Source organism: Strongyloides ratti (assembly GCF_001040885.1).
Source record: "Strongyloides ratti genome assembly S_ratti_ED321, chromosome : 1".
NCBI lineage: Eukaryota > Metazoa > Nematoda > Chromadorea > Rhabditida > Strongyloididae > Strongyloides > Strongyloides ratti.
The window spans coordinates 8,127,143-8,145,775 of NC_037307.1; the positions used below are offsets into that span (position 1 = coordinate 8,127,143).

The following is an 18,633-nucleotide window of genomic DNA, read 5'->3' on the forward strand; positions in this document are numbered from 1 at the left end:
AGTAAAATTTTTTTAAACTTTTTTATAAGAATAAAATTTTTAACTATTTCTTTATTAATTTTATCAACCCCTACCTTATATATATTTATAAATATATATATATATATGTAGAAAGAGTATTGTTTGAAAAAAAGTTTAATCTTTTTCAATCTTTATCATACTGCTTTATAATTTTTCATGCCAACATATTTTATATTCAAGTTAATAAAAACTAAGTACGTTATTATTACAACAGCATATTTCGATTAAAAATTACAATTGTATACATAATGACATAACTGTGAGGCTTTTTATCTCACAAAAGATGTCTATATATTTTCTGGGCTTCTGTGCCGTTTTACAAACAAATTGTATGGATGAATAAAGTAATAAATGTATATACTATTTTATACATTAAATTTATGTAAGAATAAAAACACAATATTTAATATTGACATGCTTCACTTTCAATCACCCAATTAAAAAAGTTAAAATATATAAAAATTATAAGATATTATGATATGATTAATAGAGGTGATAACTCCAATTACAATTATTTATTTTATTTATAACTTACAGAAATCACTGTGACATTTTAGTAATGAGTTTGAAAAATAAAAATTAAGATAAAATCTTTAATGGAAAGTAAATTTTGTTGTTAACGTTTTTTTTTTTTTTCATGATTGCTGTATACATACTGACTAATGGTCCATACAATTTGTAAAATCTTAATATTATTTTTTTTTTGTAACTGTGTGGGAAATTGTGAAAGATGGCATAATGTTTAAAAGAAAGTTTGTAAATATTTTAAAGTTAACTAGTAATAATGAAAAGAATAGTTTTGATAAATGTTAAAATAGTTTTTATATTTTGTAAAATAAACATTTTATTCTTTACTTAAATGGTACTCAGAAAAGAAAGAAGCATATTTAAAAATTAAATTATTATGTGATTCTATACTAAGCAAAAATATCATTAGTCATTCATTTAATATAAAATGAAAATAATAAAATATAGTAAAAAGTACAGTGTAATTATGGCTTTTGCGAATTTTTATTTACAGTTTTTGTGATAAAAGTAGAAAATAACTATGTAATTAATTTTATTTTCTTATTTCATATTTTATAATTTTATGTTACTGTATACCAAGAATTTTATATAGTTTTTATTCTAATAATTCACTTATATAAATTAAATTCAGCTTTTATCATCATATATTATTTATTTATTGTAAATGGCAAACAAAATTTACCTGAAACGATAAATGACTTTATAATAAACTTAGTGTACCATATAAAATATTTTTAAAAATGCACTTAACTATTTGGTATGTCTTTATTAATGTATAGGCGGTAGAGATATAGTATTTCGCATGATTGAATTTATTACATAAAATTTTAAATCGAAATTATTATTTTCTTGAGATATCTAAAATGCTTACTCATAATTTTTAATTTTGACTATCTTTTATGATTGATTTTTCTTGTCAATAAATTTTCAGACATAATAAATAAATTTATTTTTTTTTTTTTATTATTTTTATTTATAATTATAAGATATATTATCTACGATATATAATATATAACTATTTCTATAATATTATCGTCAAACAGTTATCTTTTGATTACATCCAATACTCTTTTATATTCTTATCACATCTTAACATACTCTTTGTATTTCATTGTGTACACCAATCTGGCATCATTTTTAAAATGTACGTCATTGGTCTTCAGTAACCTGCACTTACAAAATTTATAAACTGCCCTTTCAAAAATAGGAAGCTGTAATGTACATTTCATTGATAATATCCTTAAGCATATTGACAACCATTAACAGTTTTGTGATAACTCACATGCTCATATCTCACTTCTGTCTTTTCTTTTCTTTTTAAATTACTGTCAGCTTCATTTACTTTGACATTTACAATTCTTTTCTTTTCTTGTACTCCACATGAAACCGGAACCCTATTAAATTGTCCAATCCATAAATATTTCTATAAACCAGACAACAGGTAGTAAAGGGGGCTTAACCAAAATCAACTATAAACTTTCTGGCAAAAATAAATATCCGGTGTTGTAGGGAAACAATTTTTATATATAATATTAATGTAAAATAATTTGGTATGTGTAGCTAGCTTAATGTAATGGGAATATTATTAATGTTTATTACTACCAATAGAATATTTATATTACCTGAAGACGTAATTATAAATTATTTTTTTTTTTTTATTAATGTACTATATTTAACAATAATTCTAAATTAAATGCTTTTACAACAATTTCCTTGTATTCATATATTTTATTTTAATTTTTTTTTTTTATATTTTATATAACATGAATATTAATATTTTATTTTTTTTTTTACTTTTAAAATTACTTAAGAATAAAAGTATTGATAAAACTTAAACAATATTATTATTTAGATTCATTATATATAAATCACGATAATTATATTTTTTTTTTCTATAATATTTTTGTAGTTTATTTAATAAAAAATTGTTATTATAATAAATATGTAATATTTTATCATTATATATCTATTAAAATTACTTAAGTACACCTTTTTTTGATAAATTTATTTCCATCACATTATATATTGTCATCTTAAATTACAATAAACTTTTATTTTATTAAATGTTAACATTTATTAATTTTATTTTATAACTTTACCTTTTTTAAAATAAAAAATTCATCAATAAAATAATTTTTTTTTAAATATTATATTTCTCCTACATACTTTTAAAGATATATATATATATTGCGAAATAGGATACTAAAGAATATATTTTTTGATAAAATTGGCATTATTTATTAATATTCATATTAACTTTAACTTATAGAATACAGTTATATCAATTTTATTAATGTACAGACATAGAATAATATATATTTTGTTAATTTTTAATGTATACAAAGAGTAAATAGATATGTTTAATTTTTTTTTTAATATTATTAGCTAATAGGAATAATAATATATATTAACAAAAAAAAAAAAAAAGGTTTGTTGTATTTATATAAAAATTGTCTTTTGATCATCACATAAGTGTTATTTTTTATATAATATTATCCTTTATTTTTCAATGTTTCTATTATTATGTTTCCTTTAATATTCACATTTTTATAATAAAAATGATTTTAAAATGAAAAATATTTACATTTTTACTATTGACTTTTTAATTGTTTCATATATATATATATATTGTGCCATTATTTGATCAATGTTAATGTTTTTAAACTAGATATTTTGTATATGAAAAGAAGACTAGTATAATATAATTAAGTGTTAAATTACAATATTTTAAATAATATACAATATACTTTAAAGCTTTAATATAAGATAAACAGTATATTCTTGCAAATAAAAATTTTAAAATGATATATTTTTAAACCATTATTATATGATATTTTAGTAATGATGAATAAGGTCTTTTTATATGATGGCATATATATCTTTTCTAATGATGTTGATATCCAAGTCATTCTAATAAATAATTAGAAGATGAACTAAAATATTTCCCTCTAAATAAAACGATTAATATTTATTATATTTTTTTACAAATTACTTTTTTTAATAATGATCATTTTCAAATATTACATTTTAATACTTATTAAAAAAAAGGAAGAAAAAAAAAATAAAACATAGAGATTAAATTATTCAAAAATATAGCATTGTTTAAAAATTATATTTTTTTTCTTATTTAAAGTTATAAAAAAACAACTATTTTTGTGTATAAAAAAATATATATTTATTATAAAGTAAATTTCAGTATCCTTGTTTTGAGAAGACAAAATAAGTGGAAAATATTACTTTTAAAGAATTTTAGTATATAATGATTAAAAAAAAATTAATATGAAGTATAAAAAGATATTTTGAAAGCATTAGTAAAATAAAATTTTTTTTTTTTTTTAAAATAAAATATTTCTTTATAAAAATGTGATATTAATTGTGAGAAAAATCAAAATTAAATAACTGGGAAAATTCTATCACAATAAGATATGTATTATAGTAAAACATCTAATTAACAATCACATCTCTTTTTAACAGATATTATGATAAAAGGCAAAATAATTTCTTTTTTTTTTATTTTTACCCTAGAAATAATATATAATTTAATTTTAATTTATATCAACAGTATGATTATTAATATTAATCTTTTAATTCTTTCTTTTATATAAGATTTTCTATTATTATATTTTTTTTTTTGGGTAAAGAACAAATTTTTTACATTTATGCTTAAGTTCCCTAATTCGGTATTTTATAGTGGTTTACCATAAGAACTATTTAATAATGAATATTTTAAACAATCTTTTGTACCATTTAAAAAAAAAAAAATGGCAACTAAATTTTTTGACGAATTGCTTCTTTTCCTCAAAATGCATCAATAGATAAAATGTTTTTAATATTTAGTAAAATTCTTATTAAAGATCTGTTAAATAATTAATATATACAATTCTTCTAACTTTTATTTTGATGAATCAGAATTTAAAATTATTTTATAAGTATAGAAAACATTTATTATATATTTTGAATTATTGTTATTTTTTATTACATAATTTTTAACTTTTTATGATATCTGGATACACTTTTACAATAGGTTTATACATCAAAAATACAAAAATAAACCAAAATTTTTAATTTTAATAATATAATAAATTACTTGATGTATTATATATATATATTTTTTTTTCATAAACTTTTTTAATTTTACACATAGAATGTAGTTTCTTTATTAATACACATACATCATATTATTTTTTTACAATAACCAATCACATAATTTTTTTTTTCTCCAAAATCAAGACTATATATTTTTTTTTTATTCTTTTTGATAAGAAATTATTATCTTATTGTAAAGTAGTTATGTAAAGCAACAAAATTAAATGACAACTTTATTAAAGTTTGCTTCGTTTGTCTAAATTTTGTGTTACTTTGAGATAACATAATTGCACAATTGTTGTGTATTTGTCATAATTTTGCCAAGAAGATTTAGTTTTAAGTTTGATCATATTTTCTTTACACATTCTAACTGTGCTATTTATTTAAATAACTTTAAAACAACTTTTTATGACGTTTTTTTGTATGTAGAAAAATATATTATTTAAAAAATTATCTCATCAGCAATATAATAAGAATAAATACTTTTATATTAGTTTTGCTAACAACTTATGAGCCATTTTTTTTTAAATTTACTTTTTTTTTTTTTACTTTAATTTAAATTAAAATGTTAATAGTACAATCATTAATATATTTTTTTTAATTCAATATATATATCATAAATGACAATACAATAAATACATAAATTATTAGGTAACTATTTTATTTTTTAATCAAAAAAGAAAATATTTTAAATTCTCATATATTTAGTTTTAATGACAAAATTTTTACAATTTTCAAATAAATTAATAATAAGAAGAAAATAACAAGAATTTTATACTTTTTTTCATAAAAACAATTATATTTCAAAATTGTACAATATTTTATATATTTACAAAAAAAAAAAAAAATTAAATTTTTAAAAAGATTATTACCTTAATTTTATGATTAAATTAGAAAATATAATAAATAATTTGTGTAAAATTTATTTAAAAATATATTTTAAACATATTTTAAATTAAATATACCTATAAGAGTAAAATATTTTATATTAAATGTATATATATTGTTATTAAATTTATGATTTTAAGAAAAAAAAAAACAATGATTAATATTTTTGTATATATTTTACGTAAAGTTTAATTGTCTATCAATTTAAAAATATAAAGATTTATTCTTATATAAAAATATATATCATTTTTTTTATTAATATATATTATTTAATAATTTTATCTTAAAATACTTCCAGTTATATCTCAAGTTTATAAGTGCACGCAATTTCCCTAAAAATTTAAAAGTTGTTGTACCAAAGAAAACTAAATTCTCAGGGAAAAACATTTTATCTGTATTTATTTTTGCCAATATACAGATATCAGTTTAATATTGCACAAAGGCACTGTTAAATGCAAACAAATTTAAAAGCTATTGTTATGACGTAACAATGAAGCTATTTGTAAAATAATTGTTTGCCTTAAAGAATTTATTTTATTTTATTTTATTTTTTTTTTTTTGTCTCCTACAATCAGTTTCTTTCTACAATTTTTTAAAAATAACACTATCAATATTATATATTGTAATATAAATTTATTATATAAATTTTACTTTAATAATTTGTATATCTTATTTTTTACATTGTAGATATATTTGTGATAGCATTCATCTGTGTTTACTGGCATTTCTAGGTGTGATTTTTCATTCACTGTTAATATTCAGTCAACAGAGTTATTTTCTCTAACATTGTTGAACATATCTTTTCCAACTGAAAACTATGCAATAAGCGATACAAATGATAATATAAATAAAATTACTGTTAATGTAACGGCACAACTATAAAATGTTAAAATTTATCATATGTAGATAGTTCTTTTATTCTATGTTATTTATTGAAATCAAAAAGGTTTCTTCAATATTTCAAGTCATAGTAACAGGAGTGCCAAGTTATTCTTTTTGATAAGTGGATTGCTATCCAATCTACTATTATATTTAGTTAAGCCAAAATACAATTTTTGTGCAATTGATATTTTGTTGAGAAAGTATTAAAATAGTATATAAATATATATATATATAAATATATACATACATGTATGTATGTAGTTCCCTATCATTATATCTTAATCTACATTTTTATTAAAATTCAATATTTTAAAATACAAAATTATGTATTTTTAATATTCATGTAAACTTATGGCACTTTAAAACATTAAAACGTATAATTTTTCTTTTTATTGTGTAAAATATTAAACTTTATCACCTGCCATACAATCATACATTAATCTGCCAAAGGATTTTATATTATTATAGTTTGAATAATAATTTTCTCTTTTGCCTCCCACTTACTTTTGCTTTTCTCATTATTACTATCACACAATTGTCTTAATCATTATGTATCATCTTTATACTTTCTACAATTCATTTTAAAAAGTAAAATTATTTAACTTTGTAATAATATCTGTAATAATATTTTTAAATTAATTTTATTATATTTATTTATAATAAATACAACTTAGCTAAATGGTAGGTATAATATATTTTACTCTTTTATAATCATTCCTTATCCATTATTTTGCTTTTTAATTATTTAAATTTTAAAGTATAATATATTTTTATACATTAATTACAACAATATTACCTTACTGTATATAAACTTGACGGTGTTCTTTTAATTATTACAATTATAATTGTTAAAAAGATCCGTTCAAATAGAAGCCCTTAGGGGTTTATTATGTAGAAACACTTTCTGTCATATAATCATTTTTACTTGTCTATATAAATTTCATTAAAATATATATATTTATATATATTATACATATATACGTATATATAAATATGTAATGTATATAAAATATATATTACCGACAGCACCCCTGAAAATATTAATAGTTGTATCCCTAATTTTATAAGATCCAACCACATCAAGATAATAATCAAATTCCCCCTTACTTATACATTTAATAATTTTGTCTGGATGTAATAAAGAAATTTACTTAAATAGTTATTTTAAGATCTTATTTATTATAACTTCTTATCATATTAATTTCATCCGTTTTGTATTACTTTTATACATTTTTAAAGGAACCCTGTTTTGCAATAAAAAGAAAGGGATAAGATAACATGACAGTATCATCACAGCATCTTATCCTAAAGTACAAAATTATTAATATTATAGGAATTATACAAAATCAAAAGGCTAGATTAGGTATTCTTGTTAATGGTGTGTTTTATATATATATATATATTAGATAAAATTTATTGTACTTCTACTATATTATTTTTCATTGTGGGTTGAATATTACAGATAGAAAGTAAATAACATGCATAGGAATTAAATTAAAATTTTTATATAAGTTTACAAACCACCAGATATCAAATGACATTAACAAAATGGACATGAAATTTTATTCTTTTTTCTAGAAAATATTTTACTTTCCTATTTTATTATTCATATATTTTAATAACTAAATTTATTTTAAAAACGTTAAATATTTTTACCTCATTATTAGAAAAAAAACTTATTTATTAAAATAATAATAATAAGTACATTATAATTATTATTTTCTTAGAATAATATATCTTTTTATTTAATGTTACTATATAATATAAATATATATATATATTTATATTTATACGTATACATATATTAATTATTATTATATTTCGTTATTACATTTTTGAGAAATACCAGCTGATCGTAGGACATATCAAGAACAACTATTATTCTTTTATTATACAACATGTATATTTGCCTATATATCTTCTTTTAATTTTTAAAAAATGTTTATCATCTACATATGATTTAATCATCCCCCTTAAAATCAACGTCAATCAAATGAATGTTTAACTATATTCTTATTTTTAAAATATTGTTGTATAAAATTGTTTGATAGATTTCTTCTGTTGTTGAGGTATTTGGCAAAACCGTCAGCTGTCAACTTAGAAAATGGGTCTCTATCTCTTATTACCAGTTACATTCATTCTATCAAAATATTAAGAATTTTTCTTTATCCTTTACCAATCGTCTTTCCTGTCCACATTTTCATATCCAGGAGGCATTTGAGGTTCTAAATATTGAGGAACTAAAGACAGTGACTAAAGTATTGCCGAAGGCCCCCTATCGGCGGACAAAATTTTTATGACAGTTGAAATAGCAATAGTTTTCTGATAAGAAATAATAGGAGACTAAATGGCTGTAATATACTTTTTCCTTACATCAGTAAGCTATCATAATCTTTGTTTATAGTACATTTAATCATTTTACGATGCTTATACCAGAGGGCACAGTAGGAATCATCTATCAAAAAATATATTTTTGTTCCCTCAACCATTATTATAATTATTGCAGTTGATCTAATATTAAATGATCTCAAATATTGTTTTTAAAATTACAATCACATTTGATTATTCCCTCATTTTATTAGATATATTCAATTATTTATTGTCATTTCTTTTCCTCTTACTGTTAAATGATATCAACAATATACATTTTCCTTTCTACAATTACCCTCACATTTAAAAATTTTCCTCTTTTCAATAGTTTATGTAACAGTGATAGAGTTTGTATGCCGTTAGCACTGTAATCAATAGAAATAAAGTTTTGCCATATTATTTATAAACCTTATCAAACTACAATTTTTTTAGTAAATAAAAAAAAAAAATTTTATTTATATCTAACCACTTTATAATATAATTTTTAATAAAAAAAAAAAAATAATCTTACAAATTTTAATTATCTTTTTATTTATTTTTTTTTTTGTATTTTGTTTATATATTTATATGTATAACATTGTTATAAATCCTTTTAAGTATACTAACTTATATATTATTGCAATACTTTAATAAATTAAACTATTTTAATTTATAATTTTATTTTTCCTCTATTTCTAATTTTAAAAAAAATTTTTCTTCTTTAATCAAAAAAAATATTTAAATGTAATTTTTTTTTTCGCATTTTTTTTGTAAAATCAATATTACAGTTAATGATCAAAAATATTATCTATTGTATTTTACTGTATCTGTCATATAAAAAAAATTTTTTTTTTTATATTTCACATCAAAACTATTAAATAACATTTCTATAACAAATTTTTTTTTTTTGACTCTAATTATAATTTTTAAATATACTTCTTTGATTAAAATATAATAATAATAATAATTTTATATTTACTCTTAAACACATTTTATTTTATAATAATTTTATTTTGAGGAATATTCTATATTATTTAAATGTAGTAATTTAAATTTTTTTTTAAACTATAATTTATTCAAGATATTACTCCTGAGATTTAATATTAAAAGAAAGATAGTACAAAAATACTTTTAAAATTTAATAATTTCTTTAGTATATTTTAATAATTATATATTTTAATATATTTAAAATTTTAATTCATTAATTTACTTTTACAAACAATATTATAATATTTTAAATATGATAATTAAGGATATTTTTAAAAAATCAAATCTATTTATTTTTAAGATTATTGTAGTAAATAGTTAAAAAATTTTTTTATTTAATTAAATTTACTTTGTAATTCTAGTAATTTTTCTTACTTTTTTCTACTTCTATGAATAATTTTAAATAATTAAAATATTTAAATTTATGGCAACATGTCCATTACTTTGATAATAGTAGTATATATTTTTACACAAAATAGAAAATATATTTCTAATGCTTTATTTTTGTCACGGCAGATTTAATAAAATATTAAAAATAAACAAAAATGATTGAATAAAATTTATAATATATATATATATATATATATACAACAGATTGCGCAAAAAAGATAGAAAACGATTTTTGTTATAGTATTATTACAGAAAAGAACCACATTTGTAAACGTTAGAAAAATTTCCATTTATAATAATTGTTCTTTTATATACAATGTATGGCAGACTTGTGGAAAAAGAAGACTTTAGGGCAACGGCGTAACCTAACAACTGACTAATAATGTGCTAGTTTGCAATACTGTTTTTGGTGCCGGCAGCAACTTTTAATATAAACTGTCCTTATCATCATAACACGGTAAAGTTTAACAAGAATCTGCATATATACCATGTCGTGTTTGAGCAGTTTCCAATAAACTTTATATATATATAGGTCTAAGTTACCAAACAATATAACAAAAGTGAAAATAATATTTTAAATATGAAGCTATCCTAGTAGAAGAACAACAAGGAAAGCTGATACAAATACTGTTAAAATGATAGTATACGTAAATTTGCAACTAATGTAAGCTTTATGCTAGATAGAGCGTTATCAATACGATTTTGTTTTGCCATACATTTTTATTAATAAAATGTGGTTTTTCTATAATTTTAAAATATTAATACTGTACATCAAATGTTAGTAGTTAGTAATGACAAAATTTTACCTACTATCATTAGTTGTTCTGTTAAAGCTATTTTATATCTACCTACATAAAATATATACGTATATCTCCATTTAACATATCGGCATTGACAAAAATTTTTATTAACAACATCGTATCAACTCATCACTTCCGTTCACTATATTACAACACAATACTCCTTTCTCAATAAGAATGAATCTGGCCGTCAATAGATATCATTCATTATTTCTTCTTCTTTCGGGAACAGTGGTGTTGACTTAATTTTTATCAAATTGTGATATATATTTTTCTAGTTATTATTAACTAACAGTTTCTAATATTATTTTAAACCTATTTTCAAAACTTTCCTATATATATAAATTTTTTTTTCTTTTTTTTTTTTTTTTTTTGTTTGGCCCTATTTTATTTTACCATAAATATTTTTCCTCAATCACTACTTACAGACCGTATTTAACATCTTTTTTGATAAACAACTGTCATTGTTAAATATATTATTTTATTTTGATAGTTGCAAAAAAACAGTATTCTGTTTGAGTCAAATTAATCTATTTTCCTTTGTAAACAGTTTCAGAGACCGTCAAATAAAGAAAATAACCAAAAAAAAAATATATATATATAATTTGATATATATTTTGTTTTTAACTATATTTTTGTATTTTTTTTTTTTAAATCATTTTACTCATTTCCTATGATGCATTATATTTGTTACTCAATATTTTTATAATCCTTGTTCTTAGTTGTAATCAAGACTATACATTCAAAGAATATCGTTTCGTCTCTTTTCTTATAATTTTTGTTATTTCCTCATCTTTTAATCTTATGGCTTTCTTTTCAGACATACACAATCATTAAAATAATCAGTGTCAAAATAATTTTTTACAATTTTATTTGACAAAACATTATTTTATATTATTCATTATGTCTACAGCAGATACGATTGTAGCTTCTAATACAGATAAATCTTTTCTTTGTGAAATATGCTCAAAGGCATTTCGTTTTCGGTCAAATTTAGCAGAACACCGCTCTGTACATTCTAATTTAAAACCCTATGTTTGTGGTTGGTGTGGGAAATCTTCTAGATTAAAGGGTAAGTTTATTTTTGATTTGATAAAAAAAAAAAAAATGATTATATGTTAAAATTTATATAAGTATCGGAAAACATTATAAAAGAATATTAGTAATAGTATATTACATTATGTTATTTACAAATGTAGTTTACTAAATGTATAGTATCCAACGTCTTGTTACTTGGTCTAACTATTTACTCGACTACTTTATGGTAACGTTCTTTCATAATAATGTGCCAGAACTTGCATAATAATCTTTTTCTTTTAAAAGCATGTACTTGAGAAAGTAATTTTAGTTTATATAACAAATTATACAGTCTTTTCAACCATGAATTTTTATAGAAAAATAAAAAATAACATAAATAGAAAGTGCTTTTAATAAATTAACAAGAACCATGTCGTGTTTTAAAATCTTAGACATAATAAAAACCAAACTGTATATAATTGTAAAAAAAAAAAAATTTTTTTTTTTACATATTTTTGAGGGAAAGGTTAAGATTATTTTGAGTTGTTATATTTTTAAAATGTGTTTTTTTTTAAAACATTATCAAATTATTTTAAAGCACCTGATTAAAATATAATATTTTATTTTAAATTAAATGATATCTTTAGTATAAGATATGTACTTTGTAAAGAAAAAAAAAATTGAAAAATATATTTCTCTAAACTATAGTTTTTGTTATTGACAATATATTTAAACATAATAATTTTTTAGGCAACTTAACAAAGCATATTTTGAAACACCATAAAGCAGAACAAAATGCTTACATTGGAACAGATGATATTATAATAAAAAAAGGAAAAAAATCTGTAAAAGATCCAGCAGCTATAGATTTTTTAGAAAAATCAATGATTGTATTAACACCTAACTCTGCTAATAATAATAATAATAATATACCAAAAGGTGGTTTAGGTATAACTGAAAAACACAATGATGGTATTGAAAATTTGGGTCATTTCTTGGCATCAATGAAAAATAGAAAACGTGCTCATAGTAGTGATGATTTAGATGATAGTATGGATGGTGAACGTGATAAATTTTTAATGTCTTTAGGGTTAGAAATCAATGGTGGTGCAATTAACTCAAATTCTCCCACTAATAGTGCTGAAAGTAATGGTGGTGAAGATAAAGTTGAAAATGTTAGAAGTGGTAATAATGTACCAGATTTTATGAATACTTTAACATCATTAGCTGCGGGTTCAAGTTTTAGTAACCCTATAACATTAGAAAAATTAATAGATACAAGAGTATCAAATTGTAGTAGCCCATCTCGAAATAGTATTGTTAGTAATTGTAATAATATAAAAACTCAATGTCCACAATGTGGGAAACATTTTAGAAAACAAAGTTCTCTTCAAGTTCATATGACTGTTAATCATGGAGCACCGCCACCGGGATCTTCAAGAAATTCTAATGCATCACAAGAATTACCCCTTGAACAATCACCATCACCATCCTCATCAGCCGAAATTAAGTTAGAAAATATAGAAACTCCGGTTATTCATAATCCTGTTAATACAGTAACTGCTGCTGCAGCTGCTTTAAGTTCTTTTTTAATGAATCAAAATAATAGTACAGGAAATGTTTTATCAAATTCCTCAAAAACTACCAGTTCATCACCTGCTTTTGGAATATCTTTTGATACAAAAAATGTTAATTTCCAAAATATTCAAGGTGAATTAAAAATAATAAAGCAAACTATTCATGAAATCAATAAAAGTCATTCGGATTCTGTTAATAAACTTGAAAAAAGTTTAACAACCATTGACAATCGAGTTGATAGATTAGAAAAACAACTTGAAATGGCTTTAAATAGCATATATACATTAGTTCAACTTCAAACTGGAATCAATACTAATGTAACACGATTTCGAAATGATGCTTGTGAAAAATTAAAATCTGTCAAAGCATTACTTTCTGAAACATCTGGATAAAAAGAGATACAATATCATATCATAACTTTGTACCCAAAACATAAAACAAATATATACTACAGAGTTTCGATCTCTTTTAAACCAGATTTTTTTGTCATCCATTTGTGTAGTTAAAAACAATTCATGCATGCCATATTCAAACAATTATTTGGTAAATTAAATTTTTTTCTGATCTTAACTAATCGCCTTATATGGCATCTAATGTCATAATACAATTTAATATCTTTCATTTCAATTTTATTATACAAATCCAAATATTGATTAGATTTTTAGATTTATTTTTGATGTTATACAAATTTTTATATTTCTTATTTTTAATAAAAAAAAGTTTTTTTTTTCTTTATCAAAATATAAATATTTTATATATATATATGATGTACATATTTTATTTTATATCAAAGACAAATTTATATACATATAAACATTGAATTTTGAATAATTTGGTAAAAATTTTAAGTTTACATAGTAAATTATAAATAATATAAAATTTTTATATATCAATAGCTCCTTTAAATTTAATTATTTTATTTGATTTATTAATATCATTAATTTGAGAATTTATTTTGTTAGTAGTATCAATAAATGAATTATCATCATCTATAAAATTTGAAACTTTTTGCTTATCATTTGTGGAACGATAACGATTATTAATATTATTTCTAAGAGATTGAACTGTTCCATTATATAATCCAGAAGTACTTTAAAAAAAAAAAAAGATAATAAATAAAAAAAAGATTATATTTAATATGGAAACATACGTAGAGAAACGACGATTATTAATTTTTTCAATTTCTCTTGATACCAATTGACGATTTCGTTGTCTTAAGATACAAAGAATAGTTATAACAATAATTGGTAAAGTAAAAATGAAAAGAAGAAATGGTATATATAATGAATGATCAAATTCTAAAACCATCATTTCTCCATTTTCTCCATATTTAGAAACTTTTAATAAACGAGTAGTATCATTTTTAGAATTTTCTAGACTATTAATGAAATTTGAAGATTCATTCATTTCAGTGAATATAGTATCAAAAAATGATATAAGTTTTTATAATATTTTTGTTAAAATGCTACAAACATTTTATTTAATACTAGTATGTAAACAGTTGGATTCAAAAAAGTTTTAAAAATATTATTACTTAATTAACTTCGTTAACATCATACTATTTTACTAATTAATCATGAAAGTTTTTGTATTTTGTTTATAATAATTTAACATGAAAAATGATATTTGTAAAATATAGAATATCTATATCTTTTTAAGAAGATATTATTATTTTAGGTATTGTTAAACTATCATTTACAGAGGAATTATCTTCTATCTTTTCTTCTGAATATTGTATTAAAGATTTAACTTCATCAACTTTTCCTTTTTGTATATAAATCCATGGAGTAACTTAATAAAAATATAAATATATAATAATTTGATAAGACAAACTTACTAAAACCATTACAAAATTTGTTACTTTCACCAATACAATTTTTACCACTCCAATTGTATTGTCCAATTTTTTCATTACATTTTGGACAGTTAATTTTTCCTTCTACATCATTTAAAGACATCCAATATAATGGCATTAAATAATACCCAAAATTACATATTTGATTATCATTTCTTTTTATATTTAAAGAAATATTGTTATCATCCATCTCAATAGATTGTTTATTTCCAATTTCATGAACCATTAAATTATTTGTGTTAAATAATAAATTACGACATCTTCTACATCTATATTTAATAATATTACAATTATTTTTTTTAATATCATTTGATATGGAATTTAATTTTTCACATATTTTGGGTATATTTCCTGTACTGGAACACCAAACTTTATATTCATTACAATTTTTTAAATTTTCATCATTACACTTAAAATTTAATTTTTCAAAAATTTTTAATTGCTTTATAAATCCACTATTTGGATATGACTGTGGATGTTTTGCCTTCATTAATTCAAATGCTCGAGAAAAAGTATATTTAAATGTCTTCATTAAATATGCAATACATAATGTGGAGCTTCTTGAAATTCCTTGTTCACTAAAATATATACTATTAATTTTTATGAATATTAACTATACCAATGAATTAATAATTTTCCATCTTTTAAATTATTTTCAATAATATTAATAGCATTATCAAGAAAATTATTACCTAAAATATCTTGTTCAGGTTGATCCATACAAAATAAAAAATAATATCCTATTCCTGAAATTTTTTTATCATCAGGTATTGGTATAGCAGATATTGTTATAATATTTTTAATAAAAAAATCTTTTATCATCTTTCGTCCTTTTGAAGATATAACAATGTCTGCTCCACTAATATATAAACCTGTTATTATTTCATCCATTATATTATTATAAAATATAAAAAGAAATATTTTAAAATTTTTTCTAAAAATATAATATTTATAAAAATTTTCTTTGTATATAAGTTTATATATTCAATCATATTAAAAAAATAAATTATAATTTATAAACAATAAAAAATAAATTATGTATAAATGTTTTTTTTTTTAAATAATATTTAAAAATAAAAATAAAATAAAACTTAATTTACAATGTTTTAAATTATAAATTTTCATATATATACAACACTTTTCCAATGTATTTTATCTTTATATACTAAATATATATAGTAATTTTAAAAGATATGAAAAAATAATATGATATAAAATAAAAAAAAAAATTGTTAAAGAAGATTAGTAATCATATTATTAATCTTATCGATAACAAAAAAAATTTTTTTATTACTCTGTTAAATTTATTTCTACCCTATGCCAAGCATTATGTAGAAGGCCCCTTACATTCCATATACCACTTGCAGTCTCAGGTTGTGTATTGTATTGTCTATCTGTTGCTTTACATACTATTGTAAGGGTATCTTTACAATCATCTGGAATTGTTATTGTTGTCCTCCATAATGTCCATGCATACATTTCATCTACTGTTTGTTCTGGATCTTGTTCTAAAACAGCTGATTGCCATGTTTTACCACCATCAATTGATACTTCTACACGAATGATACCCTTACCACCACCAGACCATGCATAACCACAAACATCAAATTCTTTATCCTCTTTACTTATTTTTGTATTTGGAGCTGGGACACAGATAGCTGATTGTATTGGATATTCTTGAATAGCAGGAACTGATTGAAAATCTAGTTGATCACCAATTTTAACACTAGGTGAAAATGCTCTATAATCTTTTTGTTGCCAGTGAGATGATGATTCCTCCTCAGATAGGATAATTTTTTTTAACCATTTAACTTGCCTTGCTCCAACATTACCAGGAACAATGGCACGTAATGGATAACCATGATCTGGTGGTATTGGTTTGTCATTCATTGAATATGCAATGATACACTCTTCACTCATAGCTTTTTTAAATGGTATTGAAGCACCATAAGGTGTACCAGCTGGATCAGTATCAGCACCCTCAAAATGAACATGTTTAATTGTCTTATCATTTGGATCAATCAAAACATCTAATAATAAATCACGTAATCTTACACCACTCCATTTAGCATTACTAATTGCAGTTCCCTCCCACATTAATCCCTGAACTTTTGAATATTTATGCATATCTGCCCGGCGATTACCAGCACACTGTACAACAGAAGTAATTGAAACTTCTTCATAATTTTTTTTTAAATCTTCTACCTTTAATGATAATGATTTTTTTGTATTTTTTCCTTCTATCAAAAGTGTATGTTTTTTTTCATCAATCTCTGGAACAGGCATATGATTTCTAACAAAAAATAATTCATTTGGAGTTAGAAAATTGTCAATTAATAATGATGGTGGAGTTTCAGCATTAAATGGTTTCATAGAATTTACAATAAGTGCAGGATGCCTTGGAGGATCATTACTATAGGGATCATCTTTAGCTGCTTCTTTACTTTTTTCATTAAGAATTTTTAAATCATTCTCATCAACACTTCCAATTCTAAGAGATTCTAAAATTTCAAGAACATAAGCCGATTTATGTTGAGCATAAATATTCCAAAATGGTTCAATAGACATTCCGGCGGCTAACAAAATTTTATCTCCACCAGGGTGACTTTCAACAAACTCTGTAACATCATATACTCCATTTTTAAATGTTACCCATACTCTTTCAGCATTCTTGTTATGTTTCCTGATTTCATCAATTTTATATGATGGTAAATCATCTCTTTTAGGTGGATTATAGTCAAAATCTTGTTTATTTCCATCAAATGAAAATATAGTTTTCTTTTCATTTGTTAATAAAAAAGTTCCAGTACCAATCAATGCAGATGCAATTATTCCAAAAATATTTAAATTTTTTTCCTCTTTATAATATTTATTTTCTTCTAAAAAAAACAATAAAATCATTATTATTATTTATTTTATCTTTTAATTATTTAATATTGTTTTTACCTTTTATATTTATTGATATGTTGTTGTTATGGTTTGTTGAAGAAAAAAAACGTGATAAAAAAGTTAGTCTTCTTATTTCTTTTTTTACTAGTAACTTAGACATTTTATAAATAATATTTTTGAAATCTAAAAATCACATTTATAAATATAATATATAAACAACAATTAAAAACTATCAATTATTAGTTGCAATATTTTATTATAAAAATCAAATTAATAAATGTAAAACTAGTATATTTTATTATAACTATGACATATTTTTTAAATGTTAACATTAAAATACATTATATTTAATTATCATTAAGA

The 18,633-nt window shown here is 20.9% G+C and overlaps 4 protein-coding genes across 4 annotated transcripts; 1 reads left to right on the forward strand and 3 right to left on the reverse strand.

The window, feature by feature from the left end:
• Positions 1-11,834: 11,834 nt before the first annotated feature.
• Positions 11,835-13,918, forward strand: SRAE_1000253400 (Zinc finger, C2H2 domain and Zinc finger C2H2-type/integrase DNA-binding domain and Zinc finger, C2H2-like domain-containing protein; the record flags this gene model as incomplete). The annotated part of the gene is made up of 2 exons (XM_024649622.1): positions 11,835-12,003; positions 12,699-13,918. The coding sequence occupies 2 exons, from the start codon at positions 11,835-11,837 to the stop codon at positions 13,916-13,918; spliced, it is 1,389 nt and encodes a 462-aa protein (XP_024503480.1).
• A 490-nt stretch (positions 13,919-14,408) lies between these two features.
• On the reverse strand, positions 14,409-14,933 carry SRAE_1000253500 (Hypothetical protein; the record flags this gene model as incomplete). Its single annotated transcript, XM_024649623.1, has 2 exons — positions 14,409-14,616; positions 14,677-14,933. The coding sequence occupies 2 exons, from the start codon at positions 14,931-14,933 to the stop codon at positions 14,409-14,411; spliced, it is 465 nt and encodes a 154-aa protein (XP_024503481.1).
• A 247-nt stretch (positions 14,934-15,180) lies between these two features.
• On the reverse strand, positions 15,181-16,272 carry SRAE_1000253600 (Dual specificity protein phosphatase 12; the record flags this gene model as incomplete). Its single annotated transcript, XM_024649624.1, has 3 exons — positions 15,181-15,317; positions 15,364-15,959; positions 16,001-16,272. The coding sequence occupies 3 exons, from the start codon at positions 16,270-16,272 to the stop codon at positions 15,181-15,183; spliced, it is 1,005 nt and encodes a 334-aa protein (XP_024503482.1).
• A 399-nt stretch (positions 16,273-16,671) lies between these two features.
• Positions 16,672-18,430, reverse strand: SRAE_1000253700 (Sulfite oxidase, mitochondrial; the record flags this gene model as incomplete). Its single annotated transcript, XM_024649625.1, has 2 exons — positions 16,672-18,260; positions 18,328-18,430. The coding sequence occupies 2 exons, from the start codon at positions 18,428-18,430 to the stop codon at positions 16,672-16,674; spliced, it is 1,692 nt and encodes a 563-aa protein (XP_024503483.1).
• Between the last annotated feature and the right edge of the window lie 203 nt (positions 18,431-18,633).